Raw genomic sequence first — 14,641 nt, forward strand, 5'->3', positions numbered from 1 at the left:
ACCAGCAGATTTGAGCTTCCCTACCAACAAAAAGGTTTACATTGACACAATTTGGTATTTAAAAAAACAAACAAAAAAAACACTACGTGTGAAATCAGTTCCATTAAGCAATTTATTGAGGGCAAAATATATGGTGACAGTTTTCATGTCAAACCAAATTATGACACGTCACGGACTACCGGCGACCTTTTTGGGCAAAGGCTTAGTAAATAGGTTACCAAGAAAAGAACCGATATGAGGCAGTAGCCGCCAGTTATCTGTCGCGATACTGCAATGGACAGCATCCTCTTGTGAAATGATTTTCAGCAGGATGTGAAATTGTGGGGGAATGAAAAAAACCAATTTGAATTCATCTTTCTTGGCTGAATCTGGTATCATGAACGGGCGCAACTGGTTTTCCACCGTGGACCTCAGCTCTTGTGCTTGCAGCTGGCAACAAAACAAGGCACGAGCATAATCTGCTTGCTCTTCCTCACTTATTTGGTCCCAAAGGTCCTGAAAAAGAGCCAATTTGTTAAGTGTTCCCCCAGCCAATGGCAAAAAGGCTTGCTGAAAACACACGTGGATGTCCGGCAGTAAAGTATACCAAGAAAGGTCGTTGAAGGTGCTGAACATAGCGCTGGCACTCAGGGTGACGGGGACGGCCAAGCGGGGCTTCAATCGAAGCTCCACCACGGGAGACAATCTCTCTGGAAAAAGACAGGGCACGCTCAAGTCGCAGAGTTGTTCGTAATGACTGCCCCTGAAGTTGAAGCGCAGGTGGAGGCTGAAGACCTGATCCAAGCAGGAGAGCTTGGACACGCTACGATTGAGCTGGTACTTCAAGGTAAGGTGCGAGCGCTTCAATCCGGCAACCCTGTATGCGTCCGGTTGCGAGCAGCAGCCCTCCGTCTCGCTGGGGCTCGGCTGATTTTCCACACCCGGCTCGGGATATTTGGACTCCGCCAGCCGAAAGACGGCTTCGTCCGTCCGGTGAACAGTTAGCATGCTGGTCAGTCTCTCGGTGTCTGCCACGATGCAGGAGAGCGAGTGTTTATTCGCTCCTTCCTCGCTCAAACCCCGCGTCGCCATCGCCGCCGCCAATTTCTCTTTGGAGAGAGTCGTCAGAAGGCTGTAGTATAGTCGGGCGTGATCTCCAATGTCTGCGTCGCCGTAGTGACACATGAGATGTTGCAGGACGTCGGCCAGAGAGGGAAGTAACGCCTCCAGGCCGGGATGCGCCATCAAGCGCCGGCAAATCCGCAGCACACCGTTTCCCAGACGCCAGTCGGCGGTCGTACGCACCCGAGGCCAAAGGGTGACGTCGGCAAGTAGTCGCAGCGTGCTCAGCTGCGAGATGTGCCCTTCCTCTGCCACTCGGGCCAGCACCTTCAAGTGCCAACGGAGGTCCGTTACGGTGAATCGGGCGGGCGGCGCCTCAACGATAACGCGCTGCAAGGCTCCGCAGAGTCTCGCCGACCAACCGCGTTCGGGGAAGGAGTCACGAGTCCGGTCGGCCAAGTTGAGAAGGTGGAGAGCCAGGTCGCTTCGGTGGCCGTAAAGTGTGCACAGTTGCTCTGCGAGACTCTTGGCGAATTTGTCCACGTGGCAAAAAGAGACAAGAAAAAGGAAAAGTGCCCTGAAAAAGGCCACCGCCATCTTTGGACCGTGTCCTCTCGTCACAATGTCGAGCAGCGAGCGGAGGTGTTGGTAGAGGAAGACCAGAGCCGTGGCGCCTTCCTCTCCGCCGTCTCTTTCGCCCTCCTCCTGGTGTAGCAGCAAGAGCAGATTGAAGCGGGCCAGCATAGTCGCGTCATCGTGGAGTACGGCGGGCCAGAGCGGATACGCCAACTGGGGCGTTAGCAGCACGGGCAGACTTTCCAGACCAATTCCGCAGCCAATTGGCCTGTTCTCAGGAAAATGCAGCATACAGTCCAGAAAGAAAAGTTTCTCTGCTTTACTGAGCAGAGGATGCTGGGAGAGAAGCACTAAGCGTCGCAGGACGAAAGCTTCCTCGTCAGTGCTGAACAGGCTGTCCGTGTACGCGCACTTCATCAGCAGAGTAACATGAAGAAGGCAAACCTGGGGGGAGGGAGGAGAAAAAAACCCCAATCATAATCATTTTTTACAACGGATCGAAAAGTAGCATCCGTTCAAAGACCAGAGGCTAAGATATTTCACTGTCGGTCGCTGCTCGGGCCCTAACTCCATTTAGAAAGGCCCCTCCCTCACAGCCATTACGTTGAAAATGTGTCACCTCTCTGGCAAGGACGGACTCTGTCTAGATCAGGGGTCTCAAACTCCAGTCCTCAGGGGGGCGCATTCCTACATGTTTTCCAAGTTTCCCTGGTTAAACACACCTGATTCAAATGATCAGTTCATCCTCACGTTCTGCAGGAGCCTAATCACCGGGGGGGGGGGGGTGAGTTTGAGACCCCTGGTCTAGATAGAGTCGACTCAAATCTCCGCACTGCGAGGAGGACGTGATAACCAGTGTGCCGCCCTGCTAGAAAACAAGTCGATCGACGACTTTAGCGGCAAAGACTACTAACCTCGCCGGTTCCGAGCAGACGCAGAAGCTGAGCTCGAAATATGGACGGTCGAACGACAGGCACCATGGCGACAACCTGCACCAGTGTGCGGAGAACTTCCGCTTGACACGGTGGAGTCAAAAGGAAAGAGTTCTCCAGAGTGGTCGACAGGACCGTGCGCAAATCCTTGCAGTCTTGCCCAGTCTGAAGAGTAGGCATTGCTCCCATCGCCAGGGAGGATAAGGCGGCCGCGTCTTTATCCGTCGGACGGCATTGGCGCTCGGCCTCCCGGTCCTTCTCCCCCAACAGTAATTTGAGATCGTCGTTCCCTGAGCCGGGATCCACGGCGAGCTGGTAAACAGCATTTTTCAACACCAAAGTATTTAGTCTGGCGTACGGCTGATGAAGTCTTGAGCTTTCTTTGCTCCAAAGCTCCCCGATGAGCTCCAGGCGCTGGGACAGAAGGCCGGGGCGGCACGTCTCCAGCTCTCGGAGGCATTCGCACGCTACGCCTCGCAAGAGATGCGCGCCGTCAGCGTGCGAGGCGGACGTGTCCTGCGCTATCTGAAGGAGCAGATCCAGGAAGTCCACGCAGACGTGTACTTTGTGGCTCACGCAAGAGCTACAGATGAGGACCGAAGTCAGAGTGACGAGGAGGCAGCGGCGAAATTGAACGCACGGAAGGCGACAGTGGGCAAAGACCGACAGGAGCTCCAGGACTGTCTCTTCGCCAGCAGAGAGCGTGGGACACAGGAGCGCCGGTTGCTCACATAGTGGGGACAGCAGATAGACCTGAGAAGAGCGACATGTCATTACCCTACATAGGATGGGGAAAGCCACTTTCACTTGAAGTATGCTATACGATTGTTTAGCACGCGGGTGACACACCACTTTTTGGGCCGGTTTCATCGGGCCATTCCAACAAGATCTTTTTGCCTGCTTTTGAAATGTCGTAACTTTCTCAAATCTTAACATGAAACCCAAACACCATTTCCCAACTCTATAGTGACATTGTTTTCTTCATTTCGTTGACAACGTTCTACTATGGTCGGTCGATCGATCGATCGAACGAATGCACGCACTCGTTCGATCGATCGATCGAACGAATGCATGCACGCACGCATTCGTTCGATCGCATTCGTTCACGCACGGGATTGTGGGATATGTTACAATTTTGGGACAAAGGTCACAATACCCGGACAGGCCCGATCATACTTGAAAATATATCGCTGTTTTTACAAAATGCAGCGCACTTTGTTTGCTTCTCGTGGTTGCAAGACTTTATTCGGAGAGAGATGGCCCCAAAGTTGAGTCATGACTACCATCACGACACAAATGAGAAGCGCCAAAGGATATAAAGATAAAGAAGGGATCAGGATCATCATACCTTGACACCGTTGGTAACTCTGTCATTGCGGAGCTCGTGGAGCAACTCTGCCAGGAAAATATCCGCCGATTTGGACGAGACAAATCGGGAGGGACTACGGGAAAAGTCCGAAATGGTCGCCTTCCAGTTTACCGCCATTGGTGTTCGGCTTCAAAATCCTCTGCACCCTTCAAATGGTTCAATATTGTCGTGGCGTTATGTCCTTCGAGACAGCTCCCACGACTGCGGTCCAAATACTCGCATGACACCCTCCGCCCGCTCACCAAGTGCACAGTTCGTTCGTCATCGATTTGACGCCGTGCGTGTTGGACCCGTGTTAGCCAACATCAATCTAAAGAAGTGAAAGCGGTACTAAAGTGAAACCACGGACTATGGGTCCCCTTTTGCACGATTTGCAAAAGGTCGCTAGTTGACGGCAACTACGATTGGACAAAAGACGCACGTTTGACTGCCTTTAAAAAGGTAGGTTACTCACTCCCATTTGTAAAAATGGGAATGTAGTGATAATTCGATGTCGACACTTCAAAAGGCATGTTTTATTTTTTGGGCACAAGAACAACTAGTTTAGCGAACGTCGCAAGTCTCCCACTATTTCGGCTCAAATTCGCAACGAATTGTGGGTAACGCACCTCAGCCGGGAGACCAATTCGCAGGCTGTGTCCTCAGAAGGCTGTTGTTCCGGCCTCGTTTCAGGCCACGTTACGTCATTTCCGGACGACGTCACGTGCCCCAGGAACCGGATGCGATTGCCACCCCGCTGAAGATGGCCACGTTGACACACGTGATTGCACTCCTGCTCGTGTTGTCTATTTTCATAGTTCGACATTGCTAATGGTTAGTGAACTTACAAGTTCAACTTCGAATGTGAGCTGGCTAAATGAACTGATTTGCTCAATGTCACGCATGCTATGATCTGACAGAGTGAGTGGTGGAAAGCTAGCGACATCACGCGTTATGACAACATTCAATTGGTCCGTCATATGAAAGAAGTACCAAACATTTTTGTAAAAAAACCCCACTGTATTGTCACTTGTTGAGAAAATGCCATTACAACTCCTCCTTGCCATCGTGAGAGCCTGGGGTCTTGTGATCCATTTTGCCGGCATTTTTTGGCTCCAACTCCTCGACTTTTGTTTTGAGTGTGTCTTGTCCGTCTATGTCAGCAGGTTGAATTCCGTCTTTCTTGACCTCAAGCGTTTTTTCAGTTTGTACGGGATACGTTTCAACTTGCTCCTCCCCATCTGGAGCTCCTTGTTGATGATTTGCTTTTGCCTGCTCAGTCTCTCTGACTAATTCTGTCAGCATTGGCCCTTTTGAGTCAAAGCCTGGCATCAAAGCGCTAGCAAACGTCTCAAACATATGCTGAGCTTGAAGTCTTTCCTACAGAGCAAAGGGAGGGAGATATGACATGAATGAGTTGACGGTTGTGGTATGACTCGATTTTCAAAAGGGAGGGAGGGAGGGAGCTACACCTTGTCCTCATGAGCCGGATCCAAGGTGAACCACAGTGCCACAGCACACCTCTGTCCCTTTGTGACCGCCCTCACGCCATGCGGGTTTTCCTTTCCCGCTCCGAATCCGACGACGCGGCCGCACAGCGGGCGGACTACCGCCTAGAGAAATCAGAAAGGAGTGACGAATGGATCCTTTGCGTGAAAAGGTCCACTGGAGCACGAGTGAATACATACCGTGACGGATTTGGCATCTAATTGGGTGAAAATAAAATCGCCTCCTTCAAAGTCATCGTTCAGGTAAAGTATCGCGCTGTGGAAAGGAGCGAGACACCATTGGTAAACACCGGCCGACGCACGCAGGCGATTCGGAGCATCTCCCGCGAGTCACCTGAAATCTCGATGCGTGTACGCGGGCGGTTCCTTGAAGCACTCGTTGAGCTCCGAAACCAGCAGACAGTTGTCAACGTGAACGGAGTGGCTCAGACGGTCGTTCCGTGTTTCTTGCTTCCCTGAACGACAACGAGAAGAAGGCACGTTCTCCTACGTATGTGACGGTCATCGTTCATTTGTTTCTCAACCGCTGTCCCGTTATTAGCACGATGCCTGAAGCAAAAATCATACGCACGTCTCCACGTATCGACGGCGATGCAAACGACTTACCCTCAATCGCCGATCGGCACACCAGATGCGAATAGGAGAAGTAGAGCGGGGAAGCCAAGGCAAAGTAGGACTCCAGAACCCTCCTCACCTTTTCGCCTACATCGGAGAACAGACGGACGGCCTTGAGCGAAACCTTTCCTTCTTGGGCCAGCTATTGGCATAGGGAGGGAATTCAAAGTGAGCCCAATCATTTCCCCCCTTCCACTGTCAACGCTTGCGATGTCTCCTTTTGTGTTTGGAAACCTTCAGAGCCTTGAGAATTGTGACTCCCTGGAACATTTCCCCGGCGGAGTGGGGGGAAGGCTGTCCCCGGTAGCCATCGCCTTTGAGGGCAGCGGCCTAGAAATGAGACCCCAAAACAAATGAACGACTTGAAATGATGACTTGGCGGGCAAGCGCATCATGTACGCAAAGGTTCCATCAAATCAGGTTGAGGCAGCTTTCTCACGAGTTTGGAGATGAATCCCACAGATCCGAGGCAACTAACTATATGACACCATTTGATTGTTTGAATGAACAGTGTGCACTGCAGAACACGCGATTGTGTAGTCCGAGAGAAAGGTTCGATTGATTCGAAAAGAATGTTGAGATTCACCTTAAAAGTCATCGTCAAAGCTCCGAGCTCTGTCATGAAAACAAACAAAAAGCATTACCGAGTAGCTGGCTCGAAAGGGCCATCGCAGCAGCCCTGGCCACATTGGAATTTGATTTTTTTTCTTTCTTTCTTCCAAATAAAGTACAACACATCGGATTAAAACTCACTCACTCGCTCACTCACTCACTCACTCACTCACTCACTCACTCACTCACTCACTCACTCACTCACTCACTCACTCACTCACTCACTCACTCACTCACTCACTCACGTTAGAAAGACGATGCAGCTCGGCGCACTCGTCATCGGCGATGACCCCGTCGAGCAAGACCCGTTGAGAGCCGTTCAACTGCACGGACGTCATGCTCACTTTAACGTTGTCATAAATCGGACTTCCACCTGAAGTCAAGTTTGCAATTCAGTCACGTTGTACAGCAGCGAGTTAGTCCCTATACCGTGGATTGCAACGGTCACCTTCTTGCGTAGCTACGACCACGTTTGCCAAGTCTGTCGAGTCCTTCTTCTTTTCCTCGACCAGAGTTTCAATCTCTTTCATCAGGTTTCCTATTTCCTCTGTAATCCTCGCTGCTGTCTCTCTGTCAGACCTGAGAGGCAGACAGCCAATCGATATTGATAGTCAGAAGAGAACTCTCAATCCAAAAATGGCATTTGACCACACAGTATAGATTCTCGATTGGAAATCAAATGGCAAAAGAAATGTGCGTGCTTACTTCTGTTTGTCTTTCAGCTTTCTTGGCATGATATCTTCGGGAGTCCAGGTATCCTTAATAAAATACAAAAATCAAAATGGAACGAATGAGTCAATCAATCAATCAATCAATCAATCAATCAATCACGGTCCGTTTCAATGGCAAATAAACGGCAAATACTCACGGGATCAATAAATGTCCTTCCAAACGCTTCGTATCCAAAGTACATCAATTCTTTCTCCAGCAGGGAACGCTGAACAAACTGCTTCACAATCTGATGGTTCCACAAAAATATTTGGTTAGACCTCAATGGTTGAAAAGGCCCGAGCGAGCGGGCGAGGGTTAGGGTTATCAGGACCGGCGACCCTGCTGAGGAATGCAAAGAACATGACACGCATACAGTTACTCAAGTACTGCTCATTTATCGACCAAAGTGCTTGACACATTGGCTGATGCGCACACACTGCTCATTGTAATCAACCTGAAGGTTATCGCTCATCACAATGAGCCAGTTTGTGATCTATGCATATTGATGATGATGGATTCATTTATGATCATCTGAAGGATTTTCACGCGTCTGAACCTCAACTCGTTCTTGTTGTGGCGCTATTTTTTGAAATGGAGAGCAATTTACCTGTCTCGCTGCTATCAACTTGTCCGATCCCAGGACGGCTGAATAATAATCCCGATTCTGTTTCATCACTTGATCATCAGGGTGGAAGAGCAAGTAGGTCTTTGCACACTCGATGGCCAGCTCATAGTTTTCACCTAAATGCAAGAATATCAGACAGGTTGCCAGATGTTTTGATCGGACCCATAAGGTCTATATTAGGAAACGACATCATTCCCCTCCCCGGTCATCAATGAGAACCGGCGGTCGGGGTCGGCCTGCTTCGGCGATGACCCCCGTGCCTTTTCCTTACTACGTAAGTGGACGATGTAATGGCTAGATTGCATTCCAGACCTGTTTAGAAAAGCCCGTTATGTGGATGTACGGTGATTGACCTATTCCGGTGAGCTATAAAGCACGGACGGCCATGACTGGCTTAGTCACAGCCAAACTACTACCCACTGTTGTAGTAGGAAAACTGCAGGTAGTTGAAGTGGGAGGGAAGAAAATCCTCCAAGGGCTGGTCACTCCCGGCAGCATCAACGGCCAGCTCCACGGAACAGCGCTGCTTGCAATTCAGCACCTGGATGTAATGGTCTGACACAAGGATCAAAAGTCGACCCACGGACGGGTCTCGATCCGGCCGGCCGGCCGGCCGTAACCACGCTTTACCTGTCATTGTCTGATAGAGGTCAGCATCGTACTCCATGTAATTATAGCCGTCATAGTTGTAGCTTCCCTCACAAAGCGCTCTGCACTCTTCATTAGCAGTGAAGTACTCCTTTACAGCCACCTCAAAGTGCTCGGCTGCCAGACTGAAGTAGTTGTCACTGTAGTAACTCTTCCCCATCAAGAAGTTGGCCTGAACAAAATCATACAAACGTGATGGGAGGGAGGGAGGGAGGGAGGGAGGGAGCGAGGGAGCGAGGGAGGGAGAGAGAGAGGAAGGGAGGACGGGAGGGACGACGGTAAGACGGCGTCACCAAAAATCCAGCCCGTCTCAGCACCCGAGGTACCGATTCACGGCATAACGCAATGAACAGTTTCCAAAAAAGTCCACTTCACATTTGGTCTTTAAGGTCATGCCATTGCATACAAGAGCATTTCATCCATGGCACATCTTTGCAGCACGTGCCGTTATTATGATGACGCCGACATGTTTGGGAAAGAGCTCAAACCATGTGCGGCCTGGCTTCAAGATCTTTGAAGTCCTCTTGCCGCACTCCTGACATGGTGCCGTAGTAGTCCAGGTTCTGTCTCATCTCCATGTGATCTTTGTTTGCTTGAAAGAATGTGCTGGCTGCTGCCACTGCCTTGTCCAGTTTATTGATCTAAAAAAGAAAAAAAGGGATGCAGTGGAAGTCAAAGTGCTAATAGTTCACCGGCTCAGTAAGATTTGTTCTTAAAACTGCCTGACGATATAGTGGAAATCATATGAGCATTTTTTTATTTCGCGAGGGAGGGAGGGAGGGAGGACTGGCACCGAGGCTGCGGAGCCGGTTGAGGGGGCTTGGACGTCCATCCGTCTCGGTCTCCGTAATAGCCAGGGTTAATTCAGTATTCCTTAAGGTTGTTTGTACAGCACGTAATGTTTTTGTACTGTAAAAAGATCAAGTTCAAAGAAGCCTTTGGAGTGGCAACAGGCTGTGCAAGTCATGCAGAAGATTTTGAATGGCTCCAGTGAGTCAGCTTCATATTTGAGTCCACTAGTTTTCAAATTTGTTGGCTGATGGCCTTGAGCTTTTTTTTTTCTTTTCAATTTCATTGACTTGACTGACAAAAATGTGGATTTCAAATCTTCTCGTTTTGGTCTATTCGACGGATTCCTTCTTCCACTCTGTGACGTGGCATCGTGGTGAAGAATGAGGCTGGCTGGCTGGCTGGCCGGCCGGCCGGCCATACGCTCTGGCCACCTCATTTGGCTTTGCTTCGACATACGACACATACAAAGACACAAATGTTCGTTTGACTGACCAGACTCAATTGTGGTTGCAGCCACCGCAGGACTAGTGTACCTTGAAATATGCGACTTGTAAATAATTGTAAGGGCTCCTCCTCTTAAACTCCAACTCCACCGCTTGACCGACCAGATGCAAAGTTGCTTGACCAAGTTTGTCAGCTTGGCAAGAATTCACACAGTCTGCGCGTCTCAGAATTTTCCAGAAGAAAGCCAAGTCCTCCACAGATCCAGCCCCGGGTATGGGAATTCCGAAGCCGGTGGTGGGATCTTCGAAAGCGCTCTGGTTGGCGCATCCGAGTCGACAATCCGCCTTTACCTTGCGGACTGTAGCTCTGTTCCGGAGAGCCTTCTCCATGTTCAGGATTACCGAGAGCCAGTCCCCGTTATAATAGGCTTCTACCGCCGTGTCAAAAAGCAGATCATAGGGCTCCAAAACAAAATTAGTAGTCGACGCGTGTGAAGGCAAAAGCAGGCAAATGACTGTAAGTGCAAAAGTCAGCTCCATACTTGTCAAATCTCGCTCGTGCGCACGCTTATTTGATTTGTGCTCAAGATTGCACGCGAGCTCCTGGCGTGTGAAAAAACAGACAGACAGACAGACAGACAGACAGACAGACAGAAAAGCTCTCGTTTGGGAGTCGGAGCATGCGAGAGGGAGGGTTGAAGTGATCTTTCAGGCAATGGGGTTGGGTTTTGGATCAGCCCCACCTCTTCACTAAAAGACCATTCGGCACGATGTTGTTGTTTTTCTGAACGCTTTTGAGTTTCGGGGACTCTAATCCATACAATTCACATAAATAAGTGAACATTTAGAATGTAACAATAATTGGAAATATTTAAAAAAGAAAAGAAAGCGGCCCGTCGCCATGGAAACGAATGCCAGTTTCAAGCCGCGTTCGCGTGTCACGTCACGCGGCATCGCGTCGCTCCAGAAATGACGTCACGAAGCCTGAAACCCGGCCGGCCTTCCGAGGACGCCGCCTGCGAATTTGGATACAGCTTGTGACCTTTGTCCTTACTCAGTTAAATAACTTTCGTAACGCTGTTCTGCAGGCAAGACAACCTGGCTACTTAACTGAGCAAATTCGACCAAATACTTGCGCAAAGGACATTTCAATCAAGGCCAACTTGGAAAACAATGGACGGAACTGTGAAGCTCGCAACCCAGCGCGACAAAACAACGACAGGTAAAGAAACAGGTTCGCAGGTTATTTTTCACTCTAGACATTGTAACACGTTGACAGCAGTTTGTGCTTATGCCATTGGACTTATTGTGTGATGCGTAACATCCATTCAGATGACTGTATTTCCCCAGCCAGCCTAGTGAATGCATCCATCCATCCATCCATCCATCCATCCATGCATACCACACGCGAAAGCATTTGAATGTAAACATCAGTATTATTCTGTAGTGACTCTGGTTGAGAGCAGCACCTCTCCTGGTGGACTGGAACTTGTCAGCTCTTACCAGACCACTAGAATGGGGGACACGATGGATCTTGTTGCTTTAGCAACACAGCTGCAGAAGGTATGTGAGCAAATGGATCATTTGTTGCCTTGAGCTGAGAGTGACGTTTTTTTATTCCTCAGGGAGACGATTTTATAAAAGCCAATGCTTGCAACAAACTGTCTGTGATTGCTGACCAGATCAGATATCTACAAGAACGAGCAAGGAAGGTGAGTGCACCGCCAAAGGATTGGTCCATGAGTCCTCTCCTAACATGGCGCGTAAGACGGCTTTTATTTCAAGGGTCCCTATGTTGTAGGCATGGCCCGGTATAACGGGCTGCTAAAAAGACATTTGTGACATTTCCATCACTTGATTCCTTTTCGAAATATTTTGGACATTGCAGAAATTGTGCAAGAATACATTGAGATTGAGTAAACGGTTTGGTCTGTAACGTGCCATGCTCCGTCCGGAAAGGGGCAGGGAAGCCTACGTTGCACAGGGGCCTCGAGCCACATTGGTACATTGTTTTCTGTGAGCAGATGAATCGGATGAAAGGCGTAAGTCAATCTTGTACTTTTCAATGGAACCTGAATACTTTCTCAAGGCACTGGAAAATATGATCTAGGAATGTTACTGGAGGAAAAATCCTAATTGGTCCAATCCGTTCATCACGTAGCTCTACTTAGACTTCTCGAGGTCCTTTGTTTGACACATTTCAAAAGATGATTCTTGACAACTGTCTCAATAAATAAATGTATGTCCATGTCTAGGTCTTAGAAGAAGCAAAAAGAGATGCTGAGCTCCACCATGCTGCCTGTAACCTGGTGAAAAAAGCAGGCAACATGTATTACCTGTATCAGCGACCATCTGGACAAAAATATTTTTCCATCATTTCTCCTGCGGTAGGTCATTGTTTTGATGTTATTACATTCATTTCTGTTGGGGTGTGCAAGAATCCCTCCAAAGACCGTCAAAACAAAAGACTGGCCCCTTGGTGGCGATGGGTAGGAACATGTCTATTTTTAGCATGAATTGATCATAGAACTTGATGGTTTCCAGTCATATCTATGGCACACAAAATTTGCCCCAGCACCTCGCTTGTTCACTGTGCAATTAATGATTCTTTGAAATACTCTCTGCTCGACAGGAATGGGGCCCAGGTTGTCCTCATCAGTTTGTCGGTGCTTTCAAACTTCAACATGACATGTCCTGGACTCCCGAGGGCGATGTGCAGGAAAGAGACACGGAGATAGCCATCATGGACAAGTTACTTAGCCAACAGACCACTTTAGCACCTGGCGTGGAACCGAATTTCAAGGGCCTCTCAAATTAGAGCAGAATGTGCATGAATATTCATCCGAAAATGATACCATTCTGTCACTTGTTGTACCAGATCACTGCAAATACAGTATTTAATGACATCTTCCCAGTCTGATTGTTTCAATTGACTTTCATGTCCGCCGTCTACACGCAGGCAGAGAAGAGCGTCTTCTTGTTCTTGCTAGCTGTTGACACATTCAAACTTGTCCATAATGAGCGCAATTAAATGGCAGCGCCGGCACGCGTCATCTGGATTTTCTCTGAGGTCTGGAAGAAGAGTGCTTCAGCCCAACTCGCGCAGCTGGAGCACAGCTGCACAGAGGCGTGCGTCCAAGTGGGACTTTGAAACAAAGCGCCAGCGGAAGCCAAACCTGGCACGGCACGGCACGGCACGGGCGGGCCGACGTGAGCTCGGCCTGTCCCGAGGAAAGCCCAGGAGTTTGTATTGCCGACACACGTCCGCAAACTGCTAGAGCGGCAAAAGGATACGTCTGTGACAAATTGACGCCGGCAAAGGTTTTGTCACAGAACGAAAGAAAGAAAGAAAGAAAGAAAGAAAGAAAGAAAGAAAGAAAGAAATGAAGGAACAAACGAACGAACGAACGAGCGAGCGAATTCTTGATGTCCACGACTGCCAGCAGGGAAAAACGAGAGACCCAGTCAAAGACATTTAGTGAAAGACGGCGCAAGGTACTACAAGGATATACACAAAGACTAGGAGCAGAAGGAGGCCAATGCCTGAGTGGGGAGAGCAGCTCCAACTGAGAGCAGTCAGAGAGGTGACATCGCTTACCTCCGACGGGGGGGATCAATCAATCCATCCATCCATCCATCCATCCATCCATCCATCCATCCATCCATCCATCCATCCATCCATCATCCCTGCACGACCGCCCAAAGCAGCTGCACACTAAAAGCACTTTGTGGAAGGAAAGTAAACAGGTACTGCTGTGGCACCGCCGCTATTACTCACACCCAATTCACACAAATAATTGCTCAATACAATCAACTACAAGTAAATACTTACAATTCACTCACAGGACCCAGAAAAGAAGACTTTTCAGGCCTTCAACAATACCAACGATTGAACAACACCATTGACTGCAAAGAAAATAGTAATTATTCACCTCCATAGACTTTTGAGACACAACCCTTGAACATAACAAAGAAAAAACAAACACCGTTTATCTGTGGCGACTATAATATTGAGCATTTAAATCCTAGCAAAGCCAAAATGGCAGAAGCCTTTATCCATAGCCTCAACCTCGATCCTAGTATTACTAGAATCACCACCTATTAATAGATCATATCTTTACTAATGCCGTGGAGAACCATATGGTGGGTGAGTAGCACTTTTTCTAATATACAATGTAGCAAAAGCAACCAAGATTGTGAATTCCAATCTAGACAAGTCAGGATTGAGGAGGCCACGGAAGCACTACAAACAAATTGGAATACTACAATATACCGTTTCTATGAGCCTAACTGCCCAGTCAAACGATACAAAATCAAACCAAAGCGGGAATGATAATCAGTGGCTATGCAATCTAATAAATGCTTGCAAAAAGAAAAAAACCTCGATGGAGGCATGTTTTGCATCACACTTGAAAAAAAGTGATTTGGATTCCATTTGGTAATAGTGGTGCTCTTTTTAAAAAAAAAAAAAAGAAAATAAATAAATTGCCGTATCGTGTTCCAATTACCTCCTTCGTTTGGCTGGCCAATAGGTCTTCCCGGTTAAACGAGTTGAAAGCTAAGAATTACTGCCATATTTCAGTCTAAAAGAAACAAACCACTAATTGCAGCGTGCCCTCCCCTCCTGGTCATTTCAACAGAAAGGAGTCCCTGCATTGGGGAAATCATTTGCCTCTCCCCATACTTTATTTTGGTCTCAAATAACAGACACTGCTAATTTGATGTAGGGCTGACCCTTGCCCCCCCCCTCCCTCCCGCCCATGTGCTCCACAGGGAAAAGTCCAATCAAG

General features: G+C 48.7%; 3 protein-coding genes across 4 annotated transcripts; 1 reads left to right on the forward strand and 2 right to left on the reverse strand.

The window, feature by feature from the left end:
- Nucleotides 1-94: 94 nt before the first annotated feature.
- ap5b1 (adaptor related protein complex 5 subunit beta 1) lies at nt 95-4,511 on the reverse strand. Its single transcript, XM_037251210.1, has 3 exons — nt 3,898-4,511; nt 2,532-3,302; nt 95-2,061 (listed from the first exon to the last, which is right to left on the reverse strand). The coding sequence occupies exons 1-3, from the start codon at nt 4,033-4,035 to the stop codon at nt 169-171; spliced, it is 2,802 nt and encodes a 933-aa protein (XP_037107105.1). The 5' UTR covers nt 4,036-4,511; the 3' UTR covers nt 95-168.
- Nucleotides 4,512-4,895: 384 nt separating this feature from the next.
- p3h1 (prolyl 3-hydroxylase 1) lies at nt 4,896-10,553 on the reverse strand. Its single transcript, XM_037251213.1, has 15 exons — nt 9,942-10,553; nt 9,105-9,257; nt 8,599-8,788; nt 8,389-8,523; nt 7,951-8,084; nt 7,501-7,590; nt 7,338-7,390; nt 7,081-7,211; nt 6,878-7,005; nt 6,255-6,350; nt 6,012-6,162; nt 5,740-5,860; nt 5,586-5,661; nt 5,370-5,510; nt 4,896-5,277 (listed from the first exon to the last, which is right to left on the reverse strand). The coding sequence occupies exons 1-15, from the start codon at nt 10,389-10,391 to the stop codon at nt 4,945-4,947; spliced, it is 2,382 nt and encodes a 793-aa protein (XP_037107108.1). The 5' UTR covers nt 10,392-10,553; the 3' UTR covers nt 4,896-4,944.
- A 268-nt stretch (nt 10,554-10,821) lies between these two features.
- On the forward strand, nt 10,822-12,734 carry c5h1orf50 (chromosome 5 C1orf50 homolog). Of its 2 annotated transcripts, none has more exons than XM_037251220.1 (5): nt 10,822-11,085; nt 11,299-11,414; nt 11,477-11,563; nt 12,107-12,238; nt 12,484-12,734. In XM_037251220.1, the coding sequence occupies exons 1-5, from the start codon at nt 11,025-11,027 to the stop codon at nt 12,667-12,669; spliced, it is 582 nt and encodes a 193-aa protein (XP_037107115.1). In that variant the 5' UTR covers nt 10,822-11,024; the 3' UTR covers nt 12,670-12,734. The 2 variants fall into 2 exon arrangements, with proteins under 2 accessions (XP_037107115.1, XP_037107116.1); XM_037251221.1 differs by having other exon boundaries at nt 10,824-11,073; nt 12,484-12,695.
- Nucleotides 12,735-14,641: the final 1,907 nt, after the last annotated feature.

This window comes from Syngnathus acus, chromosome 5 (assembly GCF_901709675.1).
Source record: "Syngnathus acus chromosome 5, fSynAcu1.2, whole genome shotgun sequence".
Taxonomy (NCBI): Eukaryota; Metazoa; Chordata; class Actinopteri; order Syngnathiformes; family Syngnathidae; genus Syngnathus; species Syngnathus acus.